This window comes from Serinus canaria, chromosome 13, assembly GCF_022539315.1.
Source record: "Serinus canaria isolate serCan28SL12 chromosome 13, serCan2020, whole genome shotgun sequence".
NCBI lineage: Eukaryota > Metazoa > Chordata > Aves > Passeriformes > Fringillidae > Serinus > Serinus canaria.
In genome coordinates this window covers 8,929,733-8,949,238 of record NC_066327.1, presented here as the reverse complement: position 1 = coordinate 8,949,238, position 19,506 = coordinate 8,929,733, and the positions used below count along the sequence as shown (strand labels likewise).

The following is a 19,506-nucleotide window of genomic DNA, read 5'->3' as shown; positions in this document are numbered from 1 at the left end:
TACATTGAAATTGCTTTTATTTTTGCTGGAATTAAAAAAACATAAGAATATTGACATTGCATTTAAAACCCCCAGGAATTTAAAGATTATACATTTTTGTATCTCTGAAACCCAATAAAAGTGTCTCCATCATGCCTTTTTTTGGAGATATCAATGTATGAACATTTTGAACCAAGACTTTTAAAGACCTGTCAGGCTGTCCAAACTCCACAGTGCTCTTCATTAAGTACACAAAATGTGTCATTTCTGGGAAGGGACACTGTCCAAAAGTTAGACAATTCAGCAAAGAATTTCTAGGAAAGACATCAAACACCAGTCCTTAAGGGAAGGAAAACATGTATTTAAATGTAATCACAGAACTTTAGTTTGAGATTTCTGTTTTCAGTTTTGAGAAGTGTTACTGTGTGTGCTGCATCTCTCTGCTCTATTCCATGTATTAATACTGGCAAGTACTACATTAGGAGTGTTCTTATCCTAAAAGTAGACTGTTAATCTGGTACAGTCATTCCTTTGCTTCTTCCCTTTACTGCAAATAAGGTACACTGACAGGGTTACAGACAGTTGTATGCAAACATGAAGAGTCACTTAAATTACCTGAAATTTGGAAAGAAAAGTTGTGAATTTATACAGCCATGATGCAGATTGTATGATTTGTCTTCAGCAGGGTTAAAGCAGTATATACAGAGCTGGTTTAAAATGACACATTTCTTCTCAGTGTGTCAGGTAAGAAAAGCTTTCTATGACAGTCTTTTTGAAAGTTATCATCTTGAAAGTCTTGCAGCTGCTATGATGAAACAATTGAAATTGCTACTGCTTTGGCTCCAGACAAGCAGAGAGAAGTTAATTGCTTAGGAGTAGAGTCCCTCATGAATCCTACTGGTTATGGGGATGAGCCCTCAAAAACATCAGTCTTGCCTGTCCCAGTAGCTTATGGACTGCAATGATAGTATTTGTGGAATTCACTCATAAATATCACTGTACATTTTTATTTAAAGCCATGTCCTACCAGTAATAAAGATGACAATCCTGGGGGAATAATCACATTAAATGTATATATAAGAACAATATAAAAGAGTGACAAAGTTCTATTTCATTACAAAAGAGGTTTCTCTTTTTTTTCCTGCGAATTCCTTTTTAAACTAAAACAGGCTTTCATTCTTATGTCACCAAATGAGGGGGAAAAAAAATCAAATCCTAAAATTCTGATGTTTAGAAAAAAACAGGAAAACTATTGTCATACTATGAAACATTTCACTTTACAACAACCCCAAAGAGTTATCTATTACCTGGATGATAAAGAAAAATGGGAACATGAGAAGGATAAAATTCTCTACTCTGATCAATGCAAGACTCTCTGACCTTAGGGGACATTTGTACAGGGAATGAATGTGTGTGGAGCCAGCCAGAGAGATGCTATGGATCAGGAGAAAAATCCTGCCTTTATTTTGGTGTTTTAGAATTTTTCCAGTAGAAACTGATGTGTGAACCATTTCAACAATATGAAACAACAATTTCCAACACAAATCCCAACACTTTCATTTTACTTAACAGTATACTGTCTGTCAAAAAAAAGTTGGTTTATTTCAGATTCTTTATGATGAAAAGTGTATAAACTGCACTTTCAAATTAAATCATGTTCCACCAAAACTGGTCTGGCTTTAAGACTGATAACTTTAGTGGAGAGAATTAAGATCCTTCAGCAAGTATCAATTTTCTGTTAAAAAAATGTCCTCGAGATGAAATAAAAAATTTTCTTAATTTACAATAAGCAGTGTAAACAGCAAAAACAACAAAAGCCACAAAGTTTCACGCACCAGCTGCTAGCAGACAAATAACTCCAAATGCTCATAGAACCTTGTATCTTCCTTTGTTGGTTGGTTGGTAAGAATTTTGCTGCAAATAAAGAAGAGGATAATCACAGTTAAAAGTGAAGATGGATAAATGAATTGCAATAAAACCCAACTAGGTTATTAGCTGGGTATGTTGTAAAGCTACATCAAACCAGATCTCTCAACACATATAAAGTATCAAAATGAGGGGAATAATCCTCTCCCCTGCCTGATGGTGTTGAAATTAGGAAATGTACTGGGACCCAACTCTTTGAGGGGTTTTCATCCAAAAAGCTCTGTCAATGTGTTATCTCCATCTGCTGGCTGATAGCAGCCGCGTTCTGGCTGATCAACCCAGTGTCATGGATTTTTAGGCTGTTCAGGAATAACTGGTTTTGAGATCTATAGGTCCCAGTCCCTGATATTAATAAAACCTTATGCCAGAGCATCAACATTTCCACAAGTCAATCTCATAAAGCACACATTAAGTCCCTTTCCCTCTGCATCTGGACATTGCACTCACCAATCTGATGAGCTCCTCTTTTATAAGTCGTGTGATTTCTGCCTTTGCTTTCTGTACAGCAAGTTCATTGGCACCTGAAGATAAAAATATGTATTATAATCTTAAACACCTTCTGTATATGAAGCCTACAGCATAAAAACTGCTATTTTTTCAGAAGCACAGTAAAATTTGCTGAATATCCTCAGCTATTTGGTGAAGAACACTCTATTGGTGAAGAACACAGAATTCCAAAGCTTGACTGTGTTCTCTTTTAATGAAGATACTCCAGTCATAAAAGATACTGTTCAGAAATATGTCGGATTTGAGGTTTCTTGAGGAAAACTCAACCATCATGACATTTGCCAAGTTTTTGTTGTAGTAGTTGATGCAATTTCTTAAACCTTTCACAGCCTAAACAGAATTCTAATTTCCTCCTTATTTCACACTGGCACAGACCTCTTTGTCCTCTGTTCTTTTCTTTTCCTCCAAACTGATTTCATATATTAGCTGTTGTTCTGTGGCAGGTGAGGAGAAGCCTCTCTGTGATCCCCATGAATCATGTGATATGTGTATAAAGATAAACAAGTGTTTTTCAGTAATTGCAAAGTAACTGCAGTGAGTCTGTAACTCAAGTGGCCAAACACCAACTACAGAAATTTCATGTCTAATTACAAAACTAGACTCGTAGCTTTAATAGAAACATTTATAAAAAGAATACATACTTTCTATAGCCAAATAAATCTTTCGTTCTCCTTCCTTGGGTTCTTTGCCTGGAGGGAAGTAAGTCCCCCTGATTGTAATGGCAGCTTCAGAATATTCACTGATTCTCTGCAGTGCTTCTTTGGAGGTAACTTTCCATCTGGCAGTCTGCAAGGTGAAAGACAGAAGGGGATCAACAAGGAGAAAGGCACCACACAAAATGGCAACCCATTAGTTCTGCCAGCATGGGCAGAACCTCAAAGATAAATACAGGCAATTTGTACTTGATAAATCCTCAAAAAAATAGATGAATTAGACCTGAGCAGCAATATTCTGAATGGCAGAAATACTCAGGTGCTACAGAAATACTCAGGCAAAGAGTTGTATCAGTCACGGCAGTAAAGACTTTGCAAAAAACACCAGTGTCAGAGATTTGGGTATTAGAGAAGTGGGTAGAGGGTGAAGAGATTTTTATCTGATAACGAATACTTGTTTTTCTCATACTCTCTGGAATAAGTCCAAAGCATTGCATTTATATAACCTGAGAAGTAATCACAGTTAATGTAGCAATTTCAATTAGGTGTGATCAGAAACAGGGACATAGTATTTTACTGCTGTAAGTATGAAGAGATGTTTTGTTAAATGATGGTCATTTATATTTGATTATAGCAAAATGGTTACTTGCCTGTGGGAAGTCATTGATCTCTAATTCTTCTTCATATCTCTTGAAGGATTCATTCTGTCCTCCATCCTGTTTCTCTTCCTCCTGCTTCTCTATGGGTACGTAATTGAGCTTGGCATTGATTTTTTCAGCCAGTTGCTCTGCAATGGTCTTGGCAGACACAGTAGGAGCTTGAATTGTGCCTCCTCTCAGGATAGCATTTGTAGCCTGCTGCATCACATCCTGTAAAAGCACAGGTCCATACTGAGAACAAGGTAGCAAAAAAAAGTCCTATATAAACCAGTAAGGGTTTCATTAAAGCTCTCTATGTAATGTAATTGTCTCCATAACAAATACATTCTCCAGACTTCTGCTCTTCCTTCCTCTCAACAACTCCCTTCACACCTGCAAAGAAAAGATCTTAGGGGTCTTTTGTATTTTCATCTTAAAATATCTTTGGATATTGCAGAACAATTACACTCAATCAAAACACATTGTACATCACACACATACATCTCATGCTTCAGCAGAGAAAGATGTTCTGCAACTCTGCCAAAGCTGACAAAACTAATTGTGTAAAGTTATCAGTAATGAATTAACTCTGCCAGGGCAGACAAAGCATTTATGGTTCTATAATAAGTCTTAAAAACAAATCAGCTCACTTACAAATCCTATATGAGTTAGCCCAGCCTAAATGAGATAAACCATGCAGTGTTACTAGTGTGCAGAAACACTAAATCAAATGGCAACCACAGAACAAAGAACTGAACAACCTTTATTAAAAAAGAGTAAAAATAGTTGGTAAAGAGCCTGACCTTAAAGTGGAAGGGAACCATGACTTGTGCCTCTGCTCCAAGATTCTTCTGGGCATTGATTCTTAAAGCCAATCTTTTAGCAATTTCCAATTTTTCTGCATTCCCAGCTGATGGTGTAGGAGCATTTGATGTTCCTGGTGCTGCCATGTCTTTTACTCTTTTCTTTGAATTGAACATGCTTTCAATTTGTTCATCAATCTAAAGAAAAAAACAATTATTTGATCACTGCATTTACCACTATATAATCTTGTCATCATAAAAGAAATGCTAAGCGGCATTTAGTTTACATGTTCTTAAAGAAAATAATCTTGTATAAATGGTAGAAGCCTGCCCAAAACTACAGCTCAACAAAAGGATGATCTAATCAGGAAAAAGTCTGAACATAGTGTTTACCTGTAAGGTCACAAAAAGGAATCTATCCAACATTAAGAAAGGAATTTAGTAAGATTTAAAATAGAAAATGCTACCATTAATGCCTTTAAAACACTTCAAATAAAAATATGTTTGCAACTGAGTACCATTGTTCTATTTCATTTATGCAAGAATAATATCCCAAATAATTTATGTCACATTTACATAACTACACACATTAAGTGTAAAATACCAGTAAGTCAAAAAGAGACACTGAAAATCTTCCTAGACCTTGATCTTCATAGCTGTATCTCTATATTTGAAGAATACGTGCAGTCAGTAACAAAGGTCACAGAGTCACAGAAATCCATGCACTCTGCAATGTATTATGCAACCTACTGGGGAAGAAAATCAAATGTATTGAGAAAATTCATAAGCAACTTAAATCCTATTCCCAAGAGCTTACATCAACAGCTGTATCTTCATCATCTGAATCTTGCAAGCCAAGAGCTGCTTTTTGTAGCTTCTTTCTTTCGTTAGCCAAAGCCTGTTCTGTTTCATCAAATTTAAAACCTTTGCCAGAGAATCCACTGCTTTTTTTAATCAACTTTCCCTCCTGAAAACAAAAACATGTATTATCATACTTAGGAGTTTCAAATCCTAGTTCTCATAGTCATAAAAGAACTTTAAGATTATACAAATAATTTTGAAATTCTTTAAAAAGCAAATCCTAGCACATTTGTAAAGTGCTTCAAATTTAAAAGCTGCATTTCACAATGAAATGTAATTTAAAAAACCTATGTCAATTCAGCAGGGACAGTACCCTATTGGGGTTTTCTGTAAGTATCTATTTTAAATAATTTTTGAATTCAGTAAAAAAAAAAACCTCCATTTCTTTATATCAGAAAAACTCTAAAGTTACTCTTCTCAGCATGAGCGAGATCCTCTGATAGTGAGAGCTCTAGAAATAATCAATAATAATAATACAAGTAAATAATGATAATAATACTTGTAAATAATACAAGTTCTGTGAAAGGGCTTCATTATCTTGTATGCGAACCTTGTTGAAAGCCAAAGTGCCTCTTATACCATAGGTATTTATTACATACCCAGTGACAGTATTGAAATTCTGAAGAACAGTTCTTTAAGGACATTCAAGATCCCAATCTTGAGGACATTGACACACTCAGCCAAGCACACATGTGTTTCCAGAGAGGTGATCCATGCATGTACACTGGACAACTGGAAACACATGTGTGCACAGGCATTAAAGCTGGACCAAGCCCCCTACAGAAGAAAGAATTACTTACAGCCTTCTGTTGGTCTTTGAAGTCAGCCCAGAGCTTCTCCAAATCAGCAGGAATTGGATTCCCAGACAATTCCAAAGCCTTAATGATATCACCAGCATAACGTGCCTGATCCTCAGTAATGAATGTATATGCATACCCCTGGTCAAAATTCATTTAAGAGACAATTAGGAAAAAGCTCTAAAGACACTATCGCTAAATTTATTGAAGCACCCTTGCACAGATGCTGATTTCTAGTCAATGAAAGTAACCATGACACTCATGCAATAACTCTTTTTTAGTGGAAGTGTAGAATGAATACTGTGATTTCCTAGGAAGCTGATAGAGAGGTAATCATCCAAAGATAGTAAACACTGACATCTCTCCTTCCAACCAGTGCTGTCATGGTTAAAAGTTTGAAAAATTAAAATCTTATCAATTTAGTAGGGCACATTTCCAACAGTGAAAAACACCCAAACTGAACACTCAGACATCAGAAGAACATGTATCTTCCAAATTTCAGATTGCTGAAGTTCAGAACACACTAAAAACACTCTTCCCACCAACAATACAAACTACTTCCTCTGTAGCTATCCCTTGGAACAACTTCATCAAAGAGGAAAGAAGGGGAAAATGCCAGAACTACCCACACCTGCCAAGTGAGTGTACATACTTTATTGCCAGCTCGCCCAGTGCGGCCGGCTCGGTGCACATAGTCCTCATAGTGGTTGGGACAGCTGTAATTGACCACCAGCATCAGCTGCTTCACATCCAAGCCCCTCGCTGCTACAGACGTGGCCACCAGAAGTTTGCAGGTTCCATTCTTGAAGTCATTAATGATGCTGTCCCTGTCATACTGATCAATACCTGCAAGAAAAATCAGTTAATTATAAAGCTCTGCTTTAAGCCATGAGAATTTGTACACAGGTCAAAATACCCTTGAACTACAAACAGCCAAATCCACAAGCAAATAAAACTTCAATACTTTCACACTTTTGAAGGCAAAATACATTAGCCAAAATAACCGCTATTATTTAGAGTAACTTTTAATTATTCAACTATCACAAGATGTTTTAGCCATGCCAAGGTCCTCAAAACATTTTTTTAATATTATTTTCTATTTTGTACTTCAGCTGAGACCTCATCTGGAAGCTTTGTCCATTCTCTAAAGGCAACAGAAATCTCAGAAGAACAAGAATATTTTTCCCTCTTCCATTGCTGCACTCCTGCTGAACAGTGATTTTGTACTTACTGATTTTATATAACATGCTCCAAAAAAATACTGTAAGTTTTAAGATACACTGGGATGGACAGCATTGGAAAGAGATTTTTCTCCTCTTGCTACTTCCATTCTATTACTGCTTGACAGAAGTAAAGCGACAGCTGCTGTTACTGTGGAATCTCAAATAAAAATATCATGTGATATTCCCAATGGCACTCACTACTCTGCAATAACAAGTAGTTAGCAATATTCCCTGAGAGGTGTTAACTCTAAGTATCAGTCCTCTTGCACAGACACAAGATTTAGCATCTGATGACATCTCACAGAAAACAATGAAGAGTAATTACACAAAATGATCATGTCTATTTCAAATTAATCAAATCAATTATCCTCCCCAATTACAAAGCAAAAACTGCTTATGAAGAATAAAACTGGCACTATACAGGAACTAAGTGCTTTTTAACTACTGGATACCAACATTCTAGTTGGGAGTAGTTAATATCAGTCCTTAAATTTGCATATTACCTCCATGGAGAGACAAGCAAGGATAAGAGGCCCTCATTAAATCTTTCAACAACCCATCAGCATGTTCTTGCTTATCTACGAATATGATAACAGATCCTTTCTCCTGATAATGTCCCAGTAGCTCCAGTAACTTCAGAAATTTGTTCTCCTCTTCTATGACAATCTGGAAAAAGACATACAAAAGAGTATCTTGAGTCATTAAACAAATCCAGAGTGTATAAAAGTAAAAATCAGGAACAGGAGATGAGTTTTTCAGGCTCTTCCCACAGCTAGTGGTAAAACAGCTGTTCAGCTTAGTGCTACAAACCAACTTTAAAAATCACACTGCATTTGCAGATTAGGGTGTTGATTTATTCTAAGTTAATTTTTAATAAGGCCACTAAACTTCTAAAAACAAAAGCTCTGTGGGTATATTGCTTTCTATTCAACATTGCTGGGAACAATCCTTTGCAAGCAATTGAGGAGATAAGCGAGGCAGATGTATCATACTCACCACGTGCTGCTCCACATCAGAACAGACAACACTTCTGCCTCCAACCTGCACCTCTATGGGTTTACTGAGGATCCTGCGAGCCAGGGCCTCCATAGCTCTGGGGAAAGTAGCAGAGAACATGACAGTCTGACGGTCAGGCCTGACGTTGTCTACAATGCGCATGACCTGTGGTGAGAGAACATTCCCTGTTAACATCCAACCACTGCAACTCCATTTCACACTCATACTAAGCTGTCATCTTTAAAGTCAGGTGGTATCTGCACCTCCCAGACCACAAAACATTCTTTACAGATTTCTTCTAGGCACCAAGCTGCTGGCATGGGAAGACGGCAAAACTTGCTGGATTCAGAAGGAAGTTGCATGGCAATATGCAATCTGGCAGCTGCTCAGCAAAAATCCTGGGAAATGCAGCAGAAACCCTACAGCTCAAGAGACAAATAAAAGGAATTTTCCTAGTTTTGTTGAACAGTACAGCCCATGACAACTGGAAGAGCCCTGGATGTCCAAAGCTCTCAGCAAGTCAGCAGCATTTCCAACATTTTGTTCTTATCTCTTGCCAAGAGACATCAAAGACTTTATAAACAGACTACAACTACTAACACAACACCTGTATCAAGGAATTACACAGAAAAACCACATGGCCACAAGTACTCAAAATGAGTGTGTAAAATACTTTGTGTCTTAGAGAAAAGTCTAAGCTATTTGGAAATTTATTGAAAGCAAAACAGAGAATCACAGAATGGTTTGGGTTGGAAGGGACTCTAAAGATCTTCCAGTTCCAAGCCCTTGCCATGGGCAGGGATATCTTCCACTAGATGTGAGGATAATGTGATGTTATAATAATGTGATAATAGATAGGAGAGTAATAGAAATATTAGAGTCAGCTTAAACGGCTGTCCATAAGCAGCACATCCTTTTGAACACCCACTGGCAGTCTAGTAATAATGTAGCATTGCAAAACCCTTAATGTGAAAAACAGTCTCTTTTGGCACCACCCCCCATGTCTTGAATTACCTGAGGCTCAAACCCCATGTCAAACATTCTGTCAGCTTCATCAAGTACAACGTAGGTGACTCTTCGGAGGTTTGTCACCCGACCTGTGAAAGGAGAGGAAAAAACACATGGGAAACAAAATCAAATGGAAATCTGGTTTCCCTTAGGAATATTTTTTTAAAATGTTATATAGTCTCACTATCTTCTAACAAAGACATTAATTAATTTTTTTAAAAATTCACTGAATGTGAATTTTAATGTTCACACTTTAATCACACATACATTCTGGGAAATGTGTAAGTATGCACAAGGCCCTTTTAGTTTGTCAAACTCTTCTCTTGCATACCATCATAGGGCCAGAAGAACCTGTAAAATTCAGAAAACTGCCCTCGCCAAAACACATCATAAAACTAAGACTGAGCTGAAGCAAGGAGCCACATCAGCCAGTATCTGACAGCGGCACCTAGAAAAGAACATATTAGAGATTACAGCGCATGTGTGGAAGGCAAAGCCCAGTGCTAACTGCTGCAGCCTCAGACAATTCCTTTATACACAATCTGTAATGCTTCCTTGGAATTAAGAATAACTATGAGGATAACCATAGTAGTTCTAGATCACTGCTAATAATAGGCATAAAACAGAGTAAGCAGTCTTTTAAAAATAACTATTATCTAAAGATAAAAACCTACCCAGTAACAGTACTGAATTTAAATTTAAAATCAAGAACCACCCCAAACTCTGGGACAGGTTGAAATAAAATAAGCAAGTTGTGTTTCTGTGAACATTTTAAAATTATCATGGACAGGATAACTAGCACCCTTCCCAAACAGTGAAGAGATTCCCTTTCATGAGAAGGATTTAACTCAGTGATTTTAGAATCATACTCTCAAACAATATAAACACATTCAGCTCCACACAGCTGTGGAGTGACACTGCCCAATGCTCTCTGAATGGGAAAGATTTGTCACGTTTTCTACAACTATCACTCAGACTTGTGCCTATCAAACTACAGAAGAATTTGGTCCTCTCAGCTTCAGCAAAGTGTAGCTGAATCCTCAAATTATTTAAGACATTAAGCGCCGCATTTTTTAAGATATGGAATTCAATATTAAGGAACAAAGCAAGTATTCCTTGTATCTACGTATCTATTTAACATCTTAACACTTTCATCCCCAAATAATAACTTTGTAAAATTACTTGGGAACAGCATTAATGTACCTACCTTTGACGATATAAGTCTTGGAAGCCCAGTTCTATATGTCTTGAAGGTACTTTTTTCACAGAAGTTAAATAATGTCAACAGTTTAGTAGAGGTTTTGATGTGGAATAATTTAATAATAAAACTTTATCTAATAAGCATGCAATGGTTACACTAGGACAAAACCTCTTAAAGCTGCAGTGGCTCAGTTTAATCAATCTGAATATCTGATATAAGGTCAGTTCTTTTACTTCTGAGCAGGTATTTAGGGAGGGCTTCTTTGTCTGTTTTAAAGCCAACAGATAAAGGCAGAGTCAGATGCTCTTGTAAAGCCAGGAACTGCTGAGCTACTCTAGCACAGATAACAGATCAACGGGCAGACAAAATAAGCAACTGTTATGTAACCTTTATCTAAATGACTCCAACTTAAAAAATTTGGACCAGCACATTTCAAGTTAAGCAATGATAAACATTCTCAAAAACTCTTCAAGAATGTAGTATTTCCTGTCCTCCCCAAAAATGTCAAATCAATATATGCTTAAACCTATTATTAGTGCTATATATTCTCAATAGCTATATAGTGCAGCCTGAAGAGATATAAGAAAATTCCATAAGACCATTTATCAAAATACACGATCTTTTGAATCTGTTAGAATTACACAACAAATGTAAAAAAATCTCCAAAGGAAAAGGTTTTCTACTCACCATTGTTAGCTGCTAACATGTCAATCATACGTCCAGGTGTGCAAACAATAATTTCAGCACCTCTTTTGAGTTCAGCTATCTGATTTCAAAACACAGTAAACAATCTATTAGTTTTTGCTTTGTGATTTCTTTCAGATTTTTTAGAACATATATCACCTTGCAAAAAAGAAAACCACCTACACTGAAATACATCTATTCTACTAACATGATTTACATTTCTTCAAGTCTTTGGAGAACTTTGCTTCCAAAATGAGTAACCTGTGACAGTCTGAGTTACCACCACCTGGAGCAGAATTAATGAGGATCTGACTTCAATACACTTAAGAGCCTGTAAGAAATGTCAGTGTTACATCAGGAACAAGTGATCGTAAACACACCACCTTCCACCACAGATGGTCACTCCTGTTGTTTCCATAAATGGGTGGGGTGGAGGTATGGAAAACATTGAAATTAATCTCTAAGTTACTTCAAGATGCAGTATTTGATAGTAATAAACCAAAGTTATCATTTTCTGGCTTTTGTTATCTGAAAGGGAACTCTCAGAAAAATACAGCTTCCTAGTAAATTTCACACTATTATATCCCACTAATAATTCAGTTTTAATTTAATGCTCAGTACATACATAAAGACAAACAGTCTGAAATTTTTAAGGATCATATCTGAGACTTTTCAGGATCATTATTGTTTAGGCTAAGTTACATGCAAAGCTTTTTGCATTACTACCATTCCCACAGAGAAAATCCATAATGAAGACTGCAAATGTACAGGATTAATGGAAAAGAAAGAGCAACTAACTTTGCCACAAAAGAAACATTGACTAATGAAGCCCAAGCATTCTTTGACAAGCCAGGCATGTGTTTTGCATACCTGTTCACTGATTCCTGTTCCTCCATAAACACAGACAACTCGAAGCCCAAGTGTCTTTGAGAATTTCTTGCACTCCTTGGTAATCTGCAAAGCCAACTCACGTGTAGGTGTCATAATGACAGCTGAAAAGCAAAACACTTTCCTCATACACTGCAATATAAGAGATGTTGTATTTTCCCCAATAGAAATTAATCTTTTGTAATGATGTTTACAGCAATTTACTTCCTATTTTTAAGAATGTCACTTCAAGGAAAAAGATAATTGAGACATTATGAGGAAGGGGTGGAAATCTGGTCCAAGTGTAAAAATCGAGGGAGGAAGGTTTTCCAGATGTGTGGACATGGGAGTGCTACTGAAACAACGTGAGATGGCACAGTAATCACAAAACAACATTAAAGACCACTGTGATCTTTAACTAAAAAAAAACCCCACTTATCAATGTACATTAGTAAGCACTTCTCCCTGTAACCAAAGAACTGAAATCCCATCTAAAGCATATTCTTGATGTTATATTTATTTAAATTTTAACTTTGAAAATACAATCTTTTTACCTATGGGACCTTCTCCTTCTTCTAATGCTCTCTGATCCATAATGTGTCTGAACATGGGCAACAGAAATGCAATAGTTTTTCCACTTCCTGTTTTAGCAATGCCAATCAAATCCCGTCCATTCATAATTGCTGGGATAGCCTGGGTTTGAATTGGAGTGGGCTTTTCATAGCCATGTCTTAAAGAAGGAAAAAAAAATATTTTAAGAACAAAACAGAATTAAAACAGAATTTGACAGATGTAAATCATGAAGTTATGCTAAAATGTTTTTACAGATTCATATATATATATATATATATATATATATATCAGTGCCCTTCAAAAAATACAGATCAAAATGAGCAGCAAAAGCATGACACAAATGGCAGAGAACAGTTAATAAAAATAATTCAACACAGAGTGATAAACACTCTGATGACTATAAATGTAACATTTACATGGACATGGGGCATTCATTATGCAGCAAAGTAAAAGGTCCTTCTCAAGGACACAGGACAGACCACAGCGAGCAAAATCAAGGATGATACAGTTCATCAAATGCTTGCTTACTTTTTGAGGGCAGTGAGAATCTTCATGGAAATACCACATTGTACCCAGGTTTTTATTGGTTTGGGACAGCCTTTTCCCTTGACTGTAATTCCCTCCAGCTCCAGCCTGTACACATTGACCTCTGAAATAGAGTTTATCTTTTAACAGAGTCAAACTTGACACTTCTCTATTACCCTGATCAAAAAATTCTTGCTTTGTCCCTTAACAGGAAATACTATTTTTATTATTTCCAGAAAAACAGCTTTTTGCTTTACAGAGAAACACAAGAGTTAGGATGAAAGGACTCAGCTTAATTTTCCAATCAAAGTCTCATATATAATTATAGTAAGTTATCACAATAGAGATACACCCGATTTAACATTCTACTATAGCAAGTTGCTCCAAATGCTTTTTACATTGCAAAGCATTTGCTGTTAAGGCCTTAACACACTGAAATCCACCATTCTTTTCTCCAATAGTACCCAAGGTGTTCTGGTTGTATTTGTCTTTACCTTCTTGAGTCATTTTAGCCAGTTCTGGTACTTCAACATAGAAGTTTTTCCTGAAAGGTTCATATTCTATCTTTCCATGATCCACTGGTTCTAGCAGCTTTCTCTGCTTGGTCTGATAGCCAGTCAGGGCAGTCTGAAGGTCAACTTCCTCCTCTTCTGAGGAATACTGCAGAGATCACAAATTTTGTGTGCATTAGGATCAGAAATAATCACTGCCACATCAAAGAAACAGTAAGAGGAAATTAAGAGAAAGCAGCCAGCCAGCAGACTGGTGTCACTGCAGTCACAGCTCTGACAGCTGTCCCCAGCTCAGATTTGAAGGAGCACCACTAGCCCTGGAACTGCAGCCACAGAGCATGGCCTGAAGTGGCTGAGCTCCAGGGCCTGCAGGGTATTGAGTCTGTGACTCAGGCAAGGTTGACCCTCCACAGCCTCCTGAGCAGCAAAATACCCAGACCCTTCACAGCTCCTCAGGCCAAACACCACACACAACCACAGGAAGCAAGAACAGGCACTTGCCTGTTCACAAGAGAAATACAAAACATTTCCATTACCTCCATTGCATCTTGGTCATTCTCCATGAGTTCCCCTTTCTTCTTTTCTGACTCAGCAGCTGCCTTTTTGGTTGTCACTACAGTTACCACCTTGGTAACAGTTGGTCCAGTTTTCTATAAAAAATGTTAAAAAAATGAATGCACTATTGTATAAACAAAACCCATCCTGTAAAAAAAACATACAGAATATTTGTACTTCTGGATACATTATGCTGAGTAATTTATTTCCTACTTCCCTTAGTGAAATTTTAGCAGAATAATGCCTGATAAACAGTTTCATAAAAACATCAGGAAATTAAAGTTAAAGCAAACATGCATTAAGTGCATATAATTTGTTGCCTTTTTGCACTTTCCCCATTTTCCCCAAGCCATTTTGCTATTAAATCACAAAATCTTTTAAAAGCAAGAAATATTTAACAAGTGATTTTACCTTTTCACTCCCACCTCCACCTTTCACACTTCTCATATTGAACTTCTTGACCTCTTCTTTTACTTCTTCCATATAAGCATCTAAAGGATCTAACTCCTCATCTTCAACCTCATTGCCTTCTTTTTCTCCTTCTGCAGTTTCCTCTTCATCATCTAGTAAAAGTGAAAAAGATGGGGATAAAAGGGAAAGACAAATTATTGTCCACCCAAATAACTACAGCCCATTATATTACTATATAATTTTCCCCATACAAATCTCTCCAGTTGGTTTATCAAAAATCTATCTTAAACTGTCTGACACCATGACCAGATTTAAGTATTTTTATTTTACGATTCACATTCTGAAGAGTAATTAGATGCTTTAAAGATATTGTAATAAAAATATTACTAGGAACAGAAGTATTCTGTTATATATAAAGAGGTTTAATACCATCATCATCTTCTAAACTCCATTTTTTCCCCTGTTTCATCTCTTCAATTTCTTTTTTTAGCTCTCCTATGTTTTCCATTGCCTTCTTGCGTTGTTCTTCCCTCCATTTCTCCACTCTTTCTTTTCGTTTTCTCATTTCTTCTTCTAGTTTGTTCTGATCAAAATTCTAGGACAAAAAACAACAAAAAGTGAAAATTAATAGCCACTGGCTTTGGCTAAAGCTTCTTGAAACAAATGTAACCATTGAGTAAGCAAGCTGTAGAAGACTGAACAACCAGAAACTTCCTGGTTTAAATTCTATATCTTTTAAATTGACGAGTGTTTGAAGTCTCTACCTCAGTGGCCACAGCATTTGTGGTAGCATCTTTGTCTTTCTCTTCCTCTTTGTCATCTTTGTCTTTTTTCTTTTCTTTGGAAATTTCCACACCGTCTGTCTTTTCTTTAGATCTTGATCTGAAAGGTAAGATCAAAGGTTTCTTAAAACATTACAGCTTTTCTCAGGGGGAGGATATATGATAAACAGAAACAGAATTATAATCACCCTGTTTTGTTTCCAAACACCTCACAAAACACACTGCTTCCCAGACAATCTTTCCATGTCATGGAATTACTTCCTCTAACTACCAGTAATGTAGACTCTAACCCAATCCAGCAATATACATGCTTTTCTCATTTCTTTGCAGACTTCATTTTCAGAGCTCTTACAATTGATACTTCAGTTGTTCTGCACTTTATTTTACACCTCCTTGAAGTCAGCATTTAGAAAAGAGAACAAATTTCTTGTCTGTGGAATTTCTAGAGAAAGTAAAGTGATCTAGCATTTTGCCATGGAAGTGTGAGCATCCCCCTAAACACGCTGTCCTGGCTGACAGACAAAAGCTCTTCTCCTGGGAAAAGCTACTCATGTAATGCAAACACAACAGGCAGACTTGCACTGAATATAAAAACCATTTATAACAGGTTTTATTGTACTTACTTGCTTCCAATTAAAAAAAAAAAGCATCTAAACCTAACTTGTGCTAGCTGATGACAATAAAAATAAAATTCCCTTTAGCTAATTTAATATCATTAATTTTTTTTCTAGTTTGGACTATTCTGATACAAAACATACACTTATTCCCAAAGCTTTTGTGATTCCAGCTTGACATGATTTCTAGAGTGCCATCACTACTTATGCTGTATACAGACTGTTGTTATCATTTACAGGCTTCCCACTCATTTTAGAGCAGAGCCTGACTATATGCTGTTTTCAATTATACCTGACAACCTTATCAAGATATATTTAAAAGACAATGACCTACAGCAAGCTTTTACACATTTCTAAAGCTAAGAACAGAAGAATACCTGTTTTCTGTTTTCCTGTTCTTGCTTGGACTGGAGGATCGAGATCGTCTCCCTCTACTCCTGCTCCTTGAGCGCCTCCTCTCTCGGCTCCGGGATCGTCTTCTCTCTCGGCTCCGTTCCCTTTCTCTACTCCTTGAACGTCTGACATGCAACAAAATTGTCTTTACTTAGGACATGCTCATAGCATAACTTTAGCCTTCTGTTGAGCAACAGATTGTAAAAGGAACCCACCACTCATCAAGACCACTAAGAACTTACAAACTCCAGCACCAGCAAGCATTTAATAAGCAAAAAGCCTTAAGCATAGCGAAACCCATCACAGCCATCAGCAAAGTAACTAACTGGAGTGGGAGAACACCAATACTCAGCAGACAGGCACTTTCAGGTACTCTGACTGGAGCTGATGTCATACCTTTGACGCTTCCTGTCCCGCGAGCGAGACCTCCTCTTGTCCCTGCTGCGCGACCTGTCCCTCCTGCGATCCCGATCGCGGCTCCTGGAGCGCCTGTCCTCGCGTTTCCTCTTGTCTGACGGGGAGCGGCTCCTGGAGCGGCTCCCGGAGCGCCCCCGGGACGCAGAGCGCTTCCGATAATGCCTGCGTGGCACAGAGTGTGAGCACCAGAACCATGTACAGCACAGCAAGAAAAATTACTTGAACTTTTCAGGCTTTTTAAATGTCTAAACTTTTGCAATCATATTGCCAAACTGATTAATATACATACTATATGTATAATATACGTAATATGCATATGCACTCTTAATGGCGCTGAAATTAGAAGGATTATTTGGTCATGATTTTCTTTTAGTTTTAGAGTGCTATTATAAGCACATCATGAGAACACCAGAACATGAAGAACAATTACCTTTTCAGAAATCCACTGATTTCCATTTTATATATAGGAAAAGCTGAAGGCTCTTTGAAGCTATCCCAAAATCTGTCAAGCAAAAAAACCTGCTCTTTGTTGCTTTTTATACAATGAATGTTTACCCACGTAAGGTAGGTGAACTGCAGCTCTGCTCAATGGGAAAGCTGTCAGACTGGAATTAAAGAAACATAAACCCCTGAGGAAGTGACACAGCTGTGGTCAATGCCTTTACCAGGCTGACATCAACAGAAATTCTTTCATTTCAAACATCACAACAGAAGCTGTCAGAAGTCAGCAAGGCTTGAGGGTTGTGATGCAGATGGGTGTCTCCTTTCCTTCCGTCATTAATGCTCTTATCCCAACCACACTGTGGGGCAGAGCAGAGCTAGGAATTTCCTAGAGAGACAGGAATGTCTTCAACTGAGTGTAGAAGTCACAGAGGGACCTTGACTGTGACCATTTCCTCTTCCTCCAATCCCAGATTTTCAGACACCATAATTCCTTTGTTCACTCTCCTGTGGCTCAGGACCCACAGACCCTTTTTCCTGACAAGCCCAGTAGTCATGCTTGAGAAGAAGGAAGAAGCAGAGAAGGCAAGACTTTAAGCCCCCCACTCTTTGTTTCACTTCCATGGTAGTATTAAAATAGTTCAGCTCTAAAAATAGCAGTATATTTACATCTGGTCTATGTTATGTTGTATATTTAGGCAGGACATACACTTGGAGCTAGTACAGTGGCACACACCCACAGCCTGCCTATCAGCAGGATAACTGACTGCAAAGAACATCCATCAGCATTGAGATTTTTAACTTCTTTTCCATCTCCATCACAAAATGCCATGGGATCTGCTCTATACTTCCTCTCTTTCTAACCTTTTCATTTTAGAGAACTAATCTTGGTTTTAAGCTTTTTTCCTCTATAGTGCAATAAAGCCAAAAAGATGATTTCAGATTGCAGAAGCCCCAGTGTGAGGAACATTTCCTCACACCAACCCCAGCACATGCAGCCCCCACCCATCTCCACCCACCATTCACTCTCATCCCCTTACCATTTCTTCACTTTTAAGACTTTTTGTATGTCAGAATAGAAAATTAATACAAGTTTAAACCCACTTTTAACATTATTTTTAGTCCAAACAGATGAACCCTGTCATTTTCAGCAGAGAAGCTACACTGTGACAAGCAACTGAGTCCTGCTGGCTGGAGTGCCAGAGCTTGGCTTTCAATTCAGGAGGCTCTAAGGATGCCCTGTACCACCCACTGCTGCCCCTGCTCATCTGGAACTAATTTAGATAGATCTGTGGGAGTGCCCAGCTCTTCACTAGGTCACTAACTTGAGCCTAAGGTGGTTATTAAAATCTCAAGTAATCTGTCTCCCTCGGCGGAGATGGACCTGGGAGCAGTTCAAGTGTATGTGGCGACTGTCGTGTCAGCTTTAGTATAAAAATTTGAATAAACTTCGAGACAGAGGCATATGCCCGACAGCAGCAGCAAATTTAAAGCGTGGAAGCGGTTTAAAGCCTGATAGGTGTGAGCAGCTCCGTATCATGTGGAGCACAGCTTTGGTCCGGGAGACACGCAGCACAAGGGCACATTACTGCCGAGCTGGTTACAACCCTAATCAGGTCTTTACATCAGCTGGGAGAGGGCAAAATATACGTGGTCCATAAACACAAAAGGCAAAGCAAAAACATCTAAACCAAGTTAACCTCCCTACGTGGCTAATTACGACATTTTGGAAAAAGCCCGAGAAGGCCGGAGGTGCTCCAAGAGCCCGAGGTTGGTGCCGGTGAGCCCCGGCAACTTGGACCCATCCAGCGTGGGGACCCTCGGCCCCGGCCGGAGCCCCGAGCGCCCGGCCCTGCCCTGCTCCAGGCCCGGGCCCTGCCGTGGCGGCCTCAGCGCGCCTGCCGCCCGGGAGAGCCCACGCCACCCTTTGTCCCCCTCACGGCCACCTCACCGCGCCATCACCCCCGAGCGCACCGCCACCCCCAGGCGGGCGAGGCAGTGGCGCCGCTCCCTCACCTGGACTCGCGGCCCATGGCGGCGGCGCTCCCGCTATACGGTGGCGGCCATTCCGCGCCCGCACGGGTGAGCCCGGCAGGGAGCGCCGCCCCTTCCGGCCCGCGCCCCGCTCCAGCGCCCCCCG

The 19,506-nt window shown here is 38.5% G+C and overlaps 1 protein-coding gene across 1 annotated transcript; it reads right to left on the bottom strand.

Moving 5' to 3' along the window:
- On the bottom strand, window positions 1–19,501 carry DDX46 (DEAD-box helicase 46). Its single transcript, XM_018915381.3, has 23 exons — window positions 19,383–19,501; window positions 16,905–17,087; window positions 16,493–16,633; window positions 15,484–15,601; window positions 15,149–15,314; window positions 14,720–14,871; window positions 14,290–14,403; window positions 13,736–13,901; window positions 13,245–13,365; window positions 12,698–12,873; window positions 12,147–12,268; window positions 11,280–11,358; window positions 9,398–9,480; window positions 8,384–8,548; window positions 7,891–8,053; window positions 6,817–7,010; window positions 6,168–6,305; window positions 5,324–5,473; window positions 4,507–4,704; window positions 3,716–3,934; window positions 3,054–3,198; window positions 2,353–2,426; window positions 1–1,893 (listed from the first exon to the last, which is right to left on the bottom strand). The coding sequence occupies exons 1-23, from the start codon at window positions 19,397–19,399 to the stop codon at window positions 1,846–1,848; spliced, it is 3,132 nt and encodes a 1,043-aa protein (XP_018770926.1). The 5' UTR covers window positions 19,400–19,501; the 3' UTR covers window positions 1–1,845.
- Window positions 19,502–19,506: the final 5 nt, after the last annotated feature.

What these genes read in the sequence shown, in the direction of transcription:
- DDX46 (XM_018915381.3), bottom strand. An exon ending in AACAGGAAAACAGAAAACAG is followed by an intron (nt 15,602 to 16,492) that starts GTATTCTTCTGT and finishes CTTACCTTTCAG; the next exon opens with ATCAAGATCTAAAGAAAAGA. An exon ending in TGGTTCCCTTCCACTTTAAG is followed by an intron (nt 3,935 to 4,506) that starts GTCAGGCTCTTT and finishes GTGCTTTTACAG; the next exon opens with GATGTGATGCAGCAGGCTAC.